Raw genomic sequence first — 18,617 nt, forward strand, 5'->3', positions numbered from 1 at the left:
AATCTTTTCAGTTCAGTCCTAGTATAGGATTCTGAATGGATCATTTTCAGTGGTGGATTTGTATAGTAAATTTGGTTGATCACAATTCCTACCCCCCCACAGTGTTCATGTGATATGAAGGCGATAATTTCTTCAACACAAAGTGGGAGGTTGAAGCTAAGTAATAGTAGAACTTTTCCTGAAAAAAACGGAAGGTTTTCCAAATATTCACGGATATGGAGCTTCGGTGACATAAGTCATGCCAAGGCACTCACTGACTTTGTAACTGGTTATGGGTAGAGGAACTGAGACCAACAGACTTCAGGCTGTCATTTTGAAAGCATAAATTTGGATCTAATTCAGCTTTTAAGTTTTGACTGAAACCAGTTTTGTTGGTGAAAACTGTATGGTTTTGATCAATTTCTTTTTATTTTTCTAATGAAAAACATCATCAATATAAGAAACTTCAGCCAAAAGTTTGTAAGCTCCCCCATCACTCTTTCCAAGTAAATTTTCCAAGCATTTGCAAATTTAAAAAATTTCTCCCTGAAAACTGAAAATCTAAAAAGTCACCTATTGGAGCACATAGATGCTAATGCTCCATTCCCTCAGGTGTGAGAAGCAAAGCATCCCTTCAAATAGCATTGATAGTCTGTATATCACCTCTCCTACACGACTCAACAGTAAATCAGTGAAATGAGATGGAATATAATTCTGTCCCCCTTTGTTCAAGTCAGCATTTAAGTTCCAGTTATCTGTTTATGGGGTTTTTTTGTGCCTATGTTCCTGTGTCTGTTGCCCTCTGAATGGTAAAGAATTCATGAAGTGAAGTTAGGGATAAAATAATACCTAGTCACCATTTTATTCGATGCTACGCAGCATGGTATGCAGTGCTAACAGACAGCGGCCTCAAGTAGGTGCATTTAATGGTGCAGTAATAGACACGTGGCTTTGCTGGCAGGTGTGACACCACAGCTCATGCAGTGTACAATGTGAAAAACTAGAAAATACCCTTTTACAGGTGGTGAGATGGCACTTCATGGTCGTCTTAAGCAGCTGAATTTCAGAAGACTTACTTCTGTTATATATTGTATACGGTACAATATGTTTATATTGTGGTCCAGAAAAGTTCTTTTCTGAAATACCAATTATCACCCCTCTCAATCTCATAAAATGTTGATCTGCTGCTTTATTTTACATGAACCCTTTGCAGCCCTGACAAATTAAAATAGGTAATCTGAGAGTTTGCATGATAGGCAGTGGGTTAGGAGCTCAGAAAGAGGTAGCATTCAAAATAAAGAGACTAAAGGGATTAAAGGGCAGAGTCAGGAGAATGGGGGAAGAGCTAGTCCCAGGAAACTTCATTGGCTACTTCATAAATATTGTGTCAGTGCAATAAAAGTGGCTTCTATGGGTTTAAGAGTGGGTCTTAAAACAATATATCCTTTTAGAGGAGAAGTGGCTACTGCAAAACTTTATCATAAGCCACTTGCAGCTCAAGATTAAATGTGGAGTGGCCTATAAAAAGTTTCTGTCTTACTTTCAACTGCTATGCTGTTGCCAGTTAGCCTGATTTATACTATTGGAAACTACAGCTGTTCTGTTCTATTACTTCCTTAACTGAAATTTGTATATTGAAATCATTGTTTCACTTAAACTAAGATTGGTTTATGACAATATGACTGCATAAAGGCAAATAATTACCATTTTTTAAAAATAATAATAAAAAAATTTCCTTAATTCTTCTTCCTGTCCCTCGTGTCCTGGAGGCAGGAACAAAAGAGTTTTAAAATCTTTTATTTAAGTAGCATAGAGACTGAACATGTTTACCTGTTTTTTTTAAGTTAATTTTGCAGGCATTATGGCTATATCCGCAAACCGTCCGTGTTTGCTTTTTCAGAATGTGATTATTGCTCATAAAAGCAGTTTTAATTGAATGCTTATGTCATGAATGGCTTGTAGCATGCTTAAAACTACATGCCTCTATTTATATGACTATAGTTTATTTTTTAGAGGTCCCTATATAACAATACTGGGAAATTACTAAAGGTTTTTTGCTATTCAGCTGGGTGATTTTAAAAGATATTGCTGTTATATTGGACTATTGGCATTGTTTCTTAGGAATAAAAACCTAAGAAAATTATCCCTTCCCCCTTTCAAACAAAGCTACAACTAAAAAGGTCACAAAAGGAAACAGACAATTCAAATAGTCTCCTTGCTGTATCTGAGATTAACTTGGACACAGATGTTTCAATTTATAGTTTGATCTGGCATAATATATACATTTAACAAAATCCTGTTTTGTATTGCTTCTATAAACACTAATGTCTGATAAAAGCGTGTTGGCTTTTCTGCCATCTACTTGAATCAGAAGCCTCTGAGCCAGTGGTTAGAAAGCAGGAGCCTGATACTCAGAGTCCTAAATTAACTCTTTCAGCGTTTGGCCGCAACTTTTCTTAGCCTTTTCCCTGCTTTTTGAATGGGAAATCCATTTGTGGTTTTCTCAATTTAAGCCGCTGTGGATAATTATTAGACTTTGTTCTTTCTGTATTTAAAGATGAAATGATTCAATGCTGTTCATTACGGCTCATTTCCGGGCCACACTGTAGCCATTAAATTCCTGAGATACTATCTGAGAAATCACTGACATTATTCATACACCATGACTCCAGTGTTTTCCCCCCTGCTGTTTGCCAGGCGTTATCCCACCTGTCTGTAAAGGGAAATGGCTTTGGCATGATCAGAATCTTTATGGAAGGTCATGAACACGCAGTCTTTGTCCTTTTTTGCCAACAGCGGTTTCCTCTTTATCCACAAATAGCATTATCTAGAAAATGAATTGCTTCCTCTGAATCACAGATATCACTCGGAGATCAGCTGAGTTTTATATCCCAAAGGTGAAGTTATCTCGCTTCTGATTGTGCGTGTCCCAGCAAATTTTGGTTGCAAGGAGTGAGATTAGGTTTACTCTAGAAAATAATTAGCAGTTACTTCACTATTTCCTGCCAATTGTCCTGCTGAAGCAGGGCACAATAACCAGAAAGATACCTGACAGCCAGGCAGTGAATTCTGAAAATGTGGAGGATCATATCCAACCTCTTGGGTTCATCTTTCACAGTTTAGTTGGAACTTGCAATAAGGAGGTAAATATTGCTGTATAAAGAGGTTCTTGTATGTTTTGGTAAACGTATGCCTGTCCACGTCCTGCCTTTCTGTTATTTATAAAGTTGGAGGATTTAATCTTGCAAGGTTCTTACTCTGTGCAGGTCTGTTGATCGCGGTAGCTATTACTTTGGGTAGTAAGTGCAGAATTGTTCCCGTATTCCTTCAGCTAGGACATGCTTTATGAAAGTTTAAGCAAAAGTCATACCTCTGAAGAGAAGTGAGGTAAACAGCAAATCAGTAACGAATGGAAGAATTATCATGGACTTAAGTCACAGATTAGAATTTTTAATCTTTAAGGTGCAGGTTCCTGGAGTGTTATAAAACCATACTTGCTTAGATATGTTGTGGGGGGGACACGTGACAGTAAAAGAAGGAAAAGTGTTTCCCGTGCTGCTTTGCAAAATGTAGAAGTACTAGTTTAGTGGCACACTGTTACATTTCTGTGAGGCTTGGTTGAAAGGCAAAACTTAAGGTAAAAAGCCCCACAACAACTTACTCCTGTACTTGTAAGGCATGGCTTCACTGTGTGGCCTCTTTTAAAACCCCGTTTAAGTGATGAACCTTCTGAACCTGCCAGCCTGAGGCAGGCAGCTGCCCAGATCCACCCACTTCAGGGTTTTGAAGAAGGCTAGATGTTGGTAGTCTACCAAAGTTGCTTGGGGGGAAAGTAGTCCCTCTCTCCCCCTTCCCTGCCCCTTTGCTCTGCCGAAGTCCCCACCCAGCAGTGGACGTGCACAACTGGTGTGATTGGTCCAGACCCTGCGCTTAAAGAGCCATTGAATTAACAGCTGTGCTGACAGCCAGCAGCAAGCCTGGCAAGCTGACCATGAGGAGGAAGGGATTTGGAGGCTGGGGCTGGAGGAGATGGTCTAAGAAGTGCCAGGGGGGACTTTTTTTTTTTTTTTTTTTTTAAAAATAGATTTTGCTGATTTTTCTATGTATCCTTTGAAAAACGAGGGTGGCCTTATATTTGAAGTCACCTTATATTTGGGCCAGTACGGTAGTTCTGGCTAAATCCATGAGAACAGCCAGAGTCTACAAGGATAAACCACAATGAGGTGGAGAAGAAAGCATTCAAAATTTGTTTTGGCAGAAATCGGTTAATTAAGTCTGTTTAGCATTACACAAGACCTTAGCTTGGCCAACTTACTATCTTTGTTAAATATGTGGCTTCCCAGGAGTAAATCTGGATGAAACGTCTTAGTATTGTTTAACTCTTTTTTTTTTTTTCTTTTTTTCATAGGGAAAACACAAAAATTGTGCAATTGCATGTATTGGACCAATGAAAAATATATGTTTGTATTTTCCCATGAAACTCTATTGCAGAAAAAAGAAAACCTACAGATAGAGTTGTTGATTTTAGGGATATATTGAGTGAAATGGCAGTATTATCTCTTTGTTATGCCCCGTCACCCCCAAAAGTGGAACACAGATTCAAACAGCAAAAGCCAAGTGTGATATATTAGTGACAACATTTTAAGAACAAGGATGTGTCAAGACCCTCTTCAGTGCCTCAAACAGATGACTTGGGACAAATACACTGCATATTCTTCCTAGCTTTAGCAGCTGTTACAGGACCTAGGTTAGGTAATACCTCTGCAGATACTAGTCAGATAATTGAAATAAATTTGTTGAGGTTCATGGCTGTATTTTCTGACTGTAGGAAAATCTTTCCTGGAGAGAAGAGTATGATTCTGGGAAGCCAAATAGGCTAAAAGTGTATGTAGAGGACCTCAGAGATACAGGAGAAGGGGCTGAGAGACACGCTAATCTTCTTCTCACTGGTATATTGCATAGCCTACTTTTAGTATGCAGTAGACTTAAGTAGGTTCAAGGTCTGTTCTTCTTCCCAAATATAGGAATACATTAATGAAAACATAGCAATAATTTACATTTAAAGGAAATTAATGGTATAAGAGGAACTTAACAGCAGTTTTCTGTCTCAAAATGCGATTCTGGAGATAACTTACAAAAATTATTTAATCAACTCTGAGTTCATTTTTTGTTTTTAAATTCTGTCTGTTAAAAATAAAGTCACACTCATTGTGAACAAACAAACTAGAAAAAGTGGTTTTAAAGTAGTCTGTGGGCTTTTCAAAGTAGAGAATGTAATGAAGAGGTTATCAGAAAGTAAGTCAGCTTAAAAGACTTAGCGCATAATTCCTCTGGTCCGTCTTGTTGCTGTAGCTATGCCGAGGGGCCAAAGAGCTGTCCTTTGTCAGACATGGATTTTTATGATATAAAGGAAAGTCTTGGGTTATAAAATTTTCGATTTCCAGGTCTGTGGCAGTCATGTATTTTCTCCCTCTGCACTCTAATGGACAATTTTGGGCTGAGCACAGCACATGAACAGACACATTACATTACTATGAATTGCACAAGGGGCCGAAAAAGCTCAGACTCTTTGAATATGATTCTTACAAGCAAAAGATGAGGAAGAAAGCAGTGCTACTCTTTAGTATTGTAAAGCTTTTATCATTACCTTTTACAGTGAGTAAAAGTTCAAGTAGCAGTGCAGATTTATGTATATTGTACACAGGCATCAGTTATCAATCCATTTATATCTTAGTCTAAAGCTAATCAAAGTCTTGTAGGTTATGCTTCATTTGACTCAGCTTGGGAGACTACCTATTGTAAGTTTTACGCCTTTTGTTTGGTTGGGGTTTTGTTGGTTTTTTTGGGGGTTTTTTGTTTGTTTGGTTGGTTTTTTTTTTTTTTTTTACAAAGAACTTGGAGTAGAACGGAATGCAGTGATATAAGCATAGAATTCAGTATACAAATGAACAAACTATGGTGGTAACACTCGCTCTTGGTTGCTGGTGTAAAGGTAACGAATGGCTGCTATAGTCTATTTCCCATCTGGTTTTAACAGTCTGTTTCTATTTCACTTTCCAAAATGCACTGGTATCCAAGAGGTTCTTTAGCAAGTTTTTACTTTGGTAATTAATGAAACGCTATCATTTTCTAGTATACAACCGTGGAGCTTTTTGAATTGTGTTGCCATGCTTAGGACAACAGCTTGAGTTAAAGCCAAAGATAGCTTTGAATCATTCAGAGTATCAAGGTACTAATGAGCTCTGCAGACATTTCAAATACAATTTTTCCCTCTTCAGCCAGGTGTAGCTTAATCCACTCTATTTTTCCCCTAAGCAATATGATGTCCAATGTATAACTTTCTCCTCATACTGCAAAGAATGTTTCCAAAAGGTTAGAGTCATGCTTTTGCAACACAGAAGAGACTTAGCTGATTTCTCTTTTCCTGATGTTAGATTACTATCCATTTCCACCCTGAAATTTGATGGCCTGACAATTAATACTTTTTCCTGAAAAATCTCACATCATGAACTACACTAGTTTGTATATTCTGATTTGTATGTATGTGTTTCCTACCTTAAAAACTGTTCATGAAGGAAAGGAAAAAAGCTATTTCTGTAGGATTTATACTCAAAGATCATTTTTCTAAATTCTACGTGTGACAATGCGAACAAATTATGTTCAGATTCCAAGGAAAGAAATTAAGGATATAATACTGTAGTAAAAGCATTGAAGTCATTACAAATGAATTTATCAGGAATTCATTCCTCTTGATCGATGTGCTAAGTGGAAGCATGTAGGCCATTAAAAGGATCTTATATAAATCTTGATAGTATTTGCTACTTCTTCCTAGGGAATGCGTACATGTTCTACTATTGATTTGTTTGCAGCCATGTAGTTAAACTGTAAGATTTCTGGCTAGTAAAATCCTTGAGCTCATACCATGGGAATTCTGTGCTTTGCTCTAGGAAAAGGGTGATAAGCTTTTGCCTCAGTATTTTTGACTCATTCCACAAAACATAATTTTGTCAGTGCCCAATTGTCAGAAAGCATCAGCTCTGCTATTTAAAGCAGTTAGGAAGAGGTTTTTTTTTTCCAATACAATTTGTATACCTTTGTTATTCTTTTAAATATTAGTTCAGTATGCCCTTTGTAGCCCATTAATTTTCTTTTGCAAACATTGTAGTTACACGTTGGCTTCTCTAAGATGTCACCAAATTCATGCTGTGGATTTTTTTGTTATAGTGTGGCAATGCTATAACATTCATCATGGCAATCACTCCAAAAGTGATGAAATTTTGGATTCAAATTTTCTCTTGGGGATGTCTACAGGTTTTGCTTCAGACCAAAGGCATGTCTTAGTATAAGCATGTAATTCCACAAAGCACCTACATCTGCTAAAAATACCTCATTGAAGCAAAAAGGACAGGTGTCCCTTGGATATTTTTACCAATGATGTTTCCTTTAGTATTGTCATTTGAAGGGTTAAATGTAGCAGACAAGTTTCTTGCATTCCTTACCTACCAGCTAAGGTGCTCATCCAAAATCACGAATGCTTTGTTAAAAGGATTGCATGTACAAGTCAGTATCTTCAGAGTACTGAAAAACTTCTTAAGTACCTCCAAATATCAAGAAATATTGTTATTTTTTAACTAATTACCAGTTTGAATGAAAGGAATTCCCACCCAAGGAAAAATAACCTCACATCATGATTATCTTGTGTTACTGCGATTGTTCACATTTTTTTCCATAGATACAAGGCTCGTGTCTTGGAATTCAAGGCGAGTTGTTTTTCTGTAGTTCTGGTTCCTATTGTCAGTGATAATTCCACTGATAAGAGAATACCATAACCTTTCTTTGGGTGGGGGAAATGTATTTCTGTTTCCCTAGAAATGTTTGGTTAACAGAAGCACAAGAAACTAAACCACAAAATCTAAAAAGGGAAATTTAAATGTATTTTTTATAGGAGCGGATCTGTAATAAAAACAATAAAATCCAGTGTTTAAGCTTTATAGAAATAATTTAATGACCAGCTGCAGCAATAAACACCTTTCCGTTTTGATTGGGTCTTAACTCCTCCATCCAGTGATTAATTGCTCCATGAAAGACAAACACATTACATTATACCTTAAATATAACATCCTGTTTTAAAGATTCTACTAGTGCAGTTTAAATGTTTTTGAACCTGTTCAGACTTTAAAAGGATATTTCAAAGATCTTCTATTTATCATTACTCCTTGCATATATTCAGGACCAAGACAATGACTGGCCAGTATTTCCTTTCTCGTATTCAGCTTTGGCCTTGCTTTCATTTGTATTCCACTTAGATAAAGACTAATATCATATTGTGATGTCATAACTTTTTTTTCATTCAAAACACCATGGAAAATAAAGGATGAAGATTGCCTTTTATTTAAATTGTGGGGAAAAATTAGAACTTTAATAAAAAGTTCTGTAACTGGTTCCTATGCTGGATGGAGCATGCATTAATGTATTATTATTAAAGCCATACTCATTGCAGATAACAGAACAGCCACTATTTTGGATATAAACTAGATTTCCCTCTTAGATCCTCAGATAAAATAATGATAGTAAAAATCTCCAGTTCATCCACTATCCTTCTTACACAATTGGGCTTCCTTTCTCGAGGAATCCTGAAAATGGGACTGTATAGCCTTTGGGAAAGGCTGTGGATGTTGTTTACCTGGACTTTAGTAAAGCCTTTGATATGGTTTCTCACAGCATTCTCCTGGAGAAACTGTCTGCCCATGGCTTGGACGGGAGTGCTCTTTGCTGGGTAAAAAACAGGCTGGAGGGCCGGGCCCAGAGAGTGGTGGTGAACGGAGTTAAATCCAGTGGGCGGCCAGTCACAAGAGGAGTTCCCCAGGGCTCGGTGTTGGGGCCAGTTCTGCTTAATATCTTTATCAGTGCTCTGGACGAGGGGATTGAGTGCACCCTCAGTAAGTTTGCAGATGACACCAAGTCAGGCAGGACTGTCGACCTGCTTGAGGGTAGGAAGGCCTTGCAGAGGGATCTGGACAGGCTGGATCGATGGCTGAGGCCAATGGTATGAGGTTCAACAAGGCCAAGTGCCTTGTTGGCCAGCAGAAAAGGACCTGGGGGTGCTGGTTGACTGCTAGCTTAATATGAGCCATCAGCGTGCCCAGGTGGCCAACAGCATCCTACAGCATCCCGGCCTGTATCAGGAGCAGTGTGGCCAGCAGGAGTAGGGAAGTGATCGTCCCCCTGCACTCGGCACTGGTGAGGCCCCACCTCGAGTACTGTGTCCAGTTTCGGGCCCCTCACTACAAAAAAGACTCTAAGGTGATGGAGTGGGTCCAGAGAAGGGCAACGAAGCTGGTGAGGGGTCTGGAGGACAAGTCTTGTGAGGAGCGGCTGAGGGAGCTGGGGTTGTTTAGCCTGGAGAAAAGGAGGCTGACGGGGAGACCTTGTGGCTCTTTACAACTACCTGAAAGGAGGTTGTAGTGATGTGGGGGTCGGTCTCTTCTCACAGGTAACACGAAATAGGACAGAAGGAAATGGTCTCAGGTTGTGCCAAGGCAGGTTTAGACTCGATATTAGGAAAAATTTTTTCATGGAAGGGGTTGTCAAGCATTGGAACAGGCTGCCCAGGGAAGTGGTTGAGTCACCATTCCTGGCGGTATTTAAAAGATGGGTAGACATGGTGCTTAGCGACATGGTTTAGTGATGTTTTTGTCAGTGTTAGGTTGATGGTTGGACCTGATGATCTTAAAGGTGCTTTCCAACCTAGACAATTCTATGATTCTACGTGTATGACATTAGCATCAACAAATCTGTGCCACAGGAAAAGTTGTGTCTATATCAGATGTATGAATTTAGTTTGTTTTTTGAATTCCATTCTATTTCAATTTGTGTCTTAAGCTCCATTTGAGGGTGTTCCCCTGAGTTTCATTACAGAATCACAGAAGGGTTGAGGTTGGAAGGGACCTCTTGAGGTCATCCAGTCCAACCCCTGTGCTCAAGCAGGGTCATCTAGAGCCAGTTTGCCAGGGCAATGTCCAGCTGGCTTTTGAATATCTCTATCTAAGATGGGAGATTACACAGCCTGTTCAAATGCTCAGTTACTCTTACAGTAAAATAGTACTTCCTGATGTTCAGATGGCATCTCCTGTTTGTGCCCATTGTCTCTTGTTCCGTCACTGGGTACCACTGAAGAGAGCTCCATCTTCTTTACACCCTCCCTTCAGGTATTCATATATGTTGATAAAATTCCCCGAGACTTCTTTTCTCCAGGCTAAACAGTTGCAGCACTCGGTCTCTTCTTTGCTGGACTGTCTTCAATAGCTCCATATCAAGCTTGTACTGGGGATTTTGTTTTGTTTTATTTTGGATTAAAACATTTGTTCTGGGATGATGCCTTTTTATGAAAAAGCAACACGATCTAGCAATTTTTCCTTTAACGGTTTCTCTGATGGGCCCATCCAGAGAAACAATAGGTTCCTGAATAGGAGCAGAGGCAGAGGCAAGTTCAGGACCATTTCTTCCTTTTAGTCATCTGTGGCTGTGACTACTGTTGACAAGATGTGTCAATGGTTAATGCACATTCCTTTGCTAAGCTTTGCTTGCTTGCCATGTTTTCCCATAGCCACCCGAGAGCCCGGAGTGAGTGGAACTTGACAGAAATATTTATGAACTCAGAAAAACAAGACACTATTATCAAGATCCAGAGCAGCTGGGTGACAGCATCCTACTGATCCAGTAGGAAGGGAAAGGTGCCAACTTTAGTTGATAGTGTTTAGTGACCATCCAGTCTCAGGAAGCCGGATATAGTCACCTTGGCCACCGGGAGAAACAGGTCAAGCTGAGATAAATCTCTCTTCTTATTTCATCATCTGAAAGGAAAGGCTTGATGAACCGAATTTAAATTGCAACTAGGTGAAAACAACCATGTAAAGCCTTGTGTAGAGTGTAGCAAAGGTAATGTAAAATGGAAATCAGATTATTTATGGCTTGAGGTACAAGATTTTTAGAGCCAAATATCTAACATTAGGCTGAATAATTTTTATAATTGGACTTCAAAAACTTGTGTAATTTTACAGTTGTTTTGCACCCACAAACATAGGTGTTGTGATTTGTCTGCTTTATCCAGAAGAGCCAATCAGGTAATACAAACATTAATTGAGATATTTAATTAAAGTGCTCGTTTAGGTATTCAAATAGGAAAAACTCAGTCAAACATTTAAATGATGTTAAAAACAACGGGCCAAACTATTTCTTCTGATTCTCTTGCGTTTGGTGACAAATCTGTCCCAATTTGAGTCAAGCAGTACAATAGTGAACTACTCAGTTTTAGTACTTCTCAAGGGAATAGCTGTCAGATATTTAGCTGCTACTTGAAAGTACAAACTCCTTGTTGTTAACAGCTGTTTATTTGTTCCCATCACAATTGTAACATTATTTGGGATTTCTGTAATAGGGGGAGCAACATAAAACGTTCAGTTAAAGCAGTGGAAAAATATAGTTTAAATATGTGTACAAGAATATAGGAAAAGAATGAGAAATACAATACAACTGACGAAAATTCAGCAAGAGAAAATTATTTGAAGTCATAAACAAAAATCATTTGAAGTCAGAATATCAGATAAAAAAATCAATTCTTTCTAACTTTCCATTTTTTGGTAGAAGTTTGTACAGATATCCTTTAGATATAATTTTTTCACTTGATTTGGGAGATGAAATAGAAAAATATGATAGCTTTTTATGGTGATAAGGACAGATTTTATTTCAAACTTTTGCTTTCCATTACTATATGATAGTCTGTAAGTATCTTTATGCTTTTCTGTTTTCCATGGTGATCAAAGCAATAAAGCCAATCTAAAATTGCGTGTGTGCAATCTCAATATATTGTGAACTTTATCATCTGAGTACATGTAGTTAGAGATGAGCAAGGCATGCATGGGACAGCTTATATAGCGAGCGGCACTCCATGTGTTGTTTCACTCTCTCACTGCCTTATTTAGCGCTTGATGTTCTAGGTATGAAATAGTCTGGCCATGTAGATTGTATACCATTCAGAAAACAATTCACTGAGTTTCGATATACATTCGTATTACTACTTGCACAAATGATCCAGCAGGGTACATTACCCTCTGTCAGAGAAAGGGTTAAAATAGGTTTTTCATGCTCTGGTTTCGTCAGTGTTAAGGTTTATATGTTAGATCCTAGATGTTTAGAAACATGAATTTGTTTTGCAGACTCTTCTTTGAAAGCGTTCTGTTTCAGTAAGATTTTTTTCATCTTTCCCATTTCAATGTAATCATAATGTGAAAAATCAGATAGTTTCAAATAAAAAAAAATTGAGGCCTGTTTTAGAATTTTAATCATTATAGAGAAGTTTTTAGATTTAATATATGTGCATGTTTACATACACCATTAATGTCTTGATTCTTGTTATTATTCTTGGGCGCTAGTCATCTTTTTGCCTGATACTTCTCTGATGGGATATCAAGACTGATAGACTGTTGATAAAATATTTTTTTTTTAAGTTGAAGCATTTCAGTAGTTCTGTTTACTATAGACATGTCTGAACTTGCATCCATTGATTATTTCTGTACAAGGTTATGGTGGAACCATCCACCTAATAGTATGCAATGATAGCAGTGCCAAAATAATTGTAGCTTTTGTACTGATATGGAAAAGCTGCTGAAAATAAATACTCATCGCATCAAGAATTCTTTGAAATAGCGCACAGAAAAGATGAAAATATAAACTGACAGCAATCAATTCAGAGAGCTTTCAGAATAACTTCTATTTGTCCATTTTAATATCAGCAGCCACAGTAAATATAATGTAAACACGACAGGCCTGAATGTGACCCATCCAGTTGCGTGCTCCCAAAGCAGCTGGTGAAGGACTGGCTCAGTCCCTGAGGCTTTCCTGGGAATTCCCAGGAGGTTGTGAGGGGGAAAAAAAAAAATCATCATCTTGCAGTCCCCAGCTTCTGGGGACGTGGGAGCAGAGAAAACCTCACATACCTGAAGATGACTTCTGATTACGTCCAGGACTGTGGGTGTCCTTTTCCCTCCACTATTTATTTACATTCAGTAAAACTCAGATGTAGCCTAGGACACGGGCCAGTTACTGCTGTATTGGAGAATACAATTAGTCCATCTGATGGTTTAGAGGAAGACAACCCCCTCTCCTCCTTCATTCTCTTCATAATGCACCTGGCCAGTTGTGCAATGCTAACCAATGAACAGCTGCTAACAATGAGGAAATTGTGCTCATAAGAAGTAGCTCAGGATCTGATGGTTATTCCCTGGGGAGAAACTGAAGCACCTAGGGACTTTTTTCCTGCCAGGATGCTTCCCCCCCCCCCTTTTTTTCCCCCCCCAGTTGAAAAAGTTGTCTCTGTGTTGAATTAAACACTCTTATCTTTTCTGTTTATTACTTTGTGGAGCTGGTTTCTTTAGAGGGACTCCATTTCTCCATCTTTTTCTCTTCCCCCTCTTCCTTTTCCCTCTCCTGCTCCAGCTCCTTCCCTGCCAATCCATCTGGGAGGGTTAAGGATTTTACAGTTGAGAAATAACTAGGCATTGAAATAGCAATTGATAGTATGATTAGTAACTTTTCCTAGCAGTAATGTTTGTCTTCATTAATGTTATCAATGTATGTGTAGGTGAGTATGTGGATGTGAATTAGCATATGTGGTACATTTTACAGAGAGTATCTGCATGTAGCAAGTATCTAGTATATCCTCTCAAGACATTCCCATTTACTGAGTGTCCTTCCTACAAACATCTTATAGTACTTAAAAAAAACCAAAAGACCACCAAAAAAACCCCAGACCCCAAAACCCAAACATGCAACCACCAAAAAACCGAAGATAAACCCAAACAGGATATAAAAATTCAGTGCTAAGGAGGCAAGTCTTTAGGTGGGATTGAAATTTAGCTAATAACATAAAGAACTCCATCTGTGAAGGGAAGTCCGTTCTTTGGGCTTGAGAAAATAAGCACAAATGTCTAAACTCTGATGTTGTTTTAATTTGAGAAAGTCTGCCATCCTTCACAGCCTGAGTTAGGCATATGCCTCTGGGAGAGCAGTCAAAGAAATCCATATAAATAATGAATGTAGTGAATCTTTTTCTTTTGTAACTATGAAATTCTTGCATTGACTCACGTCTTCAGTCTGGAAAAATCCTTTAGCTATAAACAAATTCAATTCAGAGTGTCTAAACAGGACTTTCAGAAGTAACTAGCAGTACTTATACTGCTCTATGTAAAAGTTGCCTCTTTTTTTTTTTTTCTAAACAGCTTCAGTAGATTCAGATGCTATCAAGGGATATCTAGCAATCACTATTAATTTATAAACTCATTATTTTAGTACATATTTCTCTGTAGGCCTTCCTGTTTCAACATGAGAACGATCCAACTGGAATACTCTGTCACAGTTTTAATTCTCACATTAAAATCATTCTTACTAGCTCACTACACTTCTATACTGGCATAAGAAAGCTGGAACTGTTTCTGGCTTGAAAGTATGTCTGTTATAATACAAACAAATGTGTATGCAGTTCTGTATGAAAATATACAAGAAAAGATCATCTTAAAAAATCTGCTGTAGTTGAAAGAGTTTTCATGAGTGGATAAAAAACAAGTGATCAGTAGCAGGCATGATTCATCAATCTACTTAGCAATGGTCATGGTATTTGGTAGAAAATCTAATAGGATTGCTTTAAATACAACTCATTTTCTCTGTTCTTGATCTTGAAATAGCCTACAGACCTCATACAACAGAAAGTTGGAAAAAAAAAAAAATTGAAGTAAAATTAATTCTCCTTACCTTATTCTACAATGAAAGTACCTGGACTGACGCTGTGAAGCCAGTCCGTGGGGTTTGGCTTAAATGGATGTCAACCAACTGGGCAACACTTACCTGAAGGCCTTGATATTGTGTTCACAGGCTGGATTTCAGTGAATTTGTTTGTTATGGTGACTTGTGAACCTGCATGTAACTAGTCCTGAAATAACTGAACACTTCACTTGAAGTTGCACTGGATCTGACATTTTTAGTCATAATTATGGCCACCAGATCATAATAACTGAAAGCGTTCCTTATAAAAAGCAGACTTCCTTGGAACACCCCCAGCTGCCTTCAAAATTGGACTTTCTGATCAGCAGAATCATAAGTACCTTTCTGTGACCAACAAAGCAAGAACTAAAACCAAAAACAAGCATCCCAAGCCTATCTCTGTTGACATGGTTTGGGCCAGTCACAGAGAAAGCATCTGAAACCTTGAGGAAGTTCTGGCCTACCATGTAGCTGATGAAAAGTAATGAAGACCATCTGGCCTTCATAACAACTGAAATCATCTATGCCAGCTTCAGAGAAGGCAGCACTCCATCATTCCTAAGCATGCAATAGTCTAGCCAATTTTGGAGAAATGTATGTTTCATGCCAATGCCCTCATAAATTATACCCATGCATCTTCCTCTCTCATCTCATGTTCTGTCTCTTTGTTTAAGCAATATTACAGAGTAGTTGATGGCAACTCATTCTCTGTAGTACCTTGATCCTCTTAGAACATGTATACCATGAAGTGACAGAAATGATGTAAGCTCCAGATGAAATACAAATGTTCAAGCTCTTGTTGCTAGGTTTCACTTCTGCCTTTGACAGATTTAAATGCATAGTGCACGTACAGCCTGTGCAAGGTAGAAGTACCTCCTTTGGGAGGTATAACACAGCATTTCAAAGGCTATGCCCTTTATATCACCTGGATATCTTTTTTTCCTCTTTATTATCCAGGACTTCCAAGAACAGCTGAACTCCACAGAAATGACGCCATACAATTCAAGCTTGCAGTGTGAGTTAGATACAATGTATTTTCATTAAATTATTTATTAGTGATAATATGTATGAATTGTAATGATTTAAAGATACCTTAGTAATTCCAGACTAGATTATTCTGTTGGTTATAAAGGTATATGTCTAGTCTAACCCCACCGGGATGGGTAGAAATACTTTGGAATTTTTCAGTCAGAATCCAGTCTGCAAATGCTACTAGCCACTGAGGCAAATGCAGCTGTTATTTTTATAATGACAATGCTAGTATATTAGATGACTTTATCTGCTTCCTGATATCTGTCTATCTATGTATTTATTTTTTTTTACAATAATTGTATTGTGCTCACCAAAAACTGGGAGAGGCTTTTGTTCTGTCATAGCAGAGCAAAAAAACCCAACAACCAACCAACCACACAACAACAACAACAAAAAAATTAATGAAAAAGGGAGAAAGTTGTTGTGAAAGACTTTAGTAAGAGAGGTTTGTTTGGTTTTTTTTTTTTCCAAAACAAACCACTGTTTAAACAATTTTTAGGCACTTCCAGTCGTGTGACGTGGTCAGCATGCATTCTGAGGGATTAATCTCAGGATTGTAATTATTTGATAAACATATGTTAATTTCCAAAGTTTCCTGCATGGAGAATAGAAATAACTTAGTCTTATCAAAAGGTAGCTAGGCCTCCCTTTGTGTAGGTCATGATTTTTCGTATTGATGTGGTGATTTTCAAACATATGAGCCATCTTTTTTTGTCTTCAGCATCCCTACTTGTAAATTTTTCTACTTCGTGATTCATTCCTATTGCTGTTCAGTTGCTGTACTAGTCTTTCTGATCTTAATTTCCTCAAGGGCTCTTGTTAAATATATATTAGGATTGGGCATATTTTATCATGGCATATAAAGGCACCTTTACATATGCAAGCTCAGGAGTCATCGTTGCTCACGCAGTTAGCACCACTGAAGTCAAGGAGACCACTTATATTAATAGAGGCGTGCAAAATCAACTCTCAGACATCCCAAGGTATGAAATTTAATCTTGTTAGCACAAAGCTGTTTTGGGACTCTATGACAGAACCTCCATGCATCTGTTTAATCCCTGGAGCTTTTACATCCTTGCTCTGAATTAAGGTAATATGATCCACACTTTTTTTCCCTCCCCTCTCCCAGTTGAATCATGGGAGAGTTTAGGATTTTACTTATGATCCATTTAAAAGATCAATTGACAGCAAGCCTGAAAGAAGTACATTGTAAAGTGTATTTCAGAGTATGTGGGAAAATAAACAAATCTATTTGGGTATCATTATTAGAACAACCTGGTAACATGGTCTTTTCAAAAAAACGATGATTTTGGAAAGAGTGACAAGAACACAGCACCTCCTTTGAAAGAGCTCTATTCTTGCAATTCAAAATGTTGGTTCTTCCATTTGAGGACTTGGGTTCACCACGCTCTTGTGCAGTACAGTGTTGAAGTTGAATTTTTAATATTACTGTGGTTTTGAGATATTTTGACTTTTGTGGAAGATGGCAGACCTCAAAGTAGGCTGTTTATTTGGGCAGAGAATTTGAAAACCCAAATTGTACAGATTACCTCCTCAATATGGGTGTAGGTGCTTCAGTAATTGCTGAGTTTGTTAGAGACCTTAACACTTGTAGATCCATCAGCATCCCAGAAAAATTCAGATTATGAAGAAATTAGGATAAAAGCCTTGTCTTTGTCTTTATGCCTTCACTGAAGGCAATTTGAAATAAGTGTAATGAAAGATGTAATCTTTAGTTTCCTTGAACCAATGCAACTTCAGGGATCGATGTCAGGGGCTAACTTCTAGCCATGTTGATGTTAGAGGTAAAATGTCTATTGACTTTTTACTCGGTGGACTTTATTTTTAGTCACTTGAAGTTTGCAACATTTTAAAATACAGTTAAGTAAAGCACCTGCCTAAAATAAATATTACCCTGCAGTACTGGGAACAAAGTACAACTTTGTTTTGTTACTGAATCAGAACCAAAGGTAGAAAATAACTTGTCTGTCTTGTTCCATAGTCCAACCTATCAACATAAACAGATGTTAAACTGGTGTTTATACATGAGTGCTATATTCTTATCAATGACCTAGTAATACTGTTTGTAAAGTAGAAGATAAGATGTACCGATTATACAAACCAAATGTATCCATATGGCTGCTCAACTAAGAGCAGGGCAAAAACAATCATCAAAATATTGCACCACCGCCAAAATAATACCCTTCTGAAATGCTTTGAGAGTCTGTAGAGCAATGGTCAAGTAAGTCACAATGAATTTTTTTTAATCTGTTAAAGCAGAAAAACAAAACCAACACATGCTGCTAATGAAAGACTTTAAAAACCTCCTTTCATTTATGTTTGTGAAGGGAAAATTGCTGGTACTGGTGGAAGGATAGAATACCTGAGGTTTCTAGTAAATTTTATCATCAAGTGATACAATCGTACACTCACAGTCTTTCTTGTGTTGCCGCAGAGGATCAGGATTCGTCTTATTACAACTTTCTCTTGAGGTCAATTTCAGCCCAGCATTTGCTCTGTTTTAATTCAGGTGCAGGTTAGGGAATGAGCCATCACCGAGCAGGTTTGAGATACCAATCTGGCAGCAGTTTACCTCATTTCTCGTTATTCTCCTGTCATTTTGTTATGATGTGTTTTTAAGAACATCCAGCTTTTATTTGCAGGAAAACCATTTCCTCATGCAAAGTAGAACATGCAGACCTGATTTATTTCTCATTTCAGCTGAAAATCTGTTGATTTTCACTTAGAAGAGTTAATGTCTTCCCCCCCTCCCCCTCATCTGTATTACAGGC

General features: G+C 37.9%; 1 protein-coding gene across 8 annotated transcripts in view; it reads left to right on the forward strand.

The window, feature by feature from the left end:
* SUGCT (succinyl-CoA:glutarate-CoA transferase) overlaps positions 1-18,617 on the forward strand; it is a 336,115-nt gene that overhangs the window by 175,799 nt on the left and 141,699 nt on the right. For 3 of the 8 annotated variants that reach the window (XR_012585571.1, XR_012585572.1, XM_074575601.1), the window contains exon 13: positions 15,751-15,808. The exons of the other annotated variants lie outside the window; for them this stretch is intronic. Coding sequence is in view for 1 of the 3 variants with exons in the window: in XM_074575601.1 (XP_074431702.1) it covers positions 15,751-15,808 (58 nt within the window). In the remaining 2 variants the exon portion in view is untranslated. The remainder of the gene's footprint in view (positions 1-15,750; positions 15,809-18,617) is intronic. 8 annotated transcript variants of the gene reach the window in all.

Source organism: Larus michahellis, chromosome 2 (genome assembly GCF_964199755.1).
Source record: "Larus michahellis chromosome 2, bLarMic1.1, whole genome shotgun sequence".
Classification (NCBI taxonomy): domain Eukaryota; kingdom Metazoa; phylum Chordata; class Aves; order Charadriiformes; family Laridae; genus Larus; species Larus michahellis.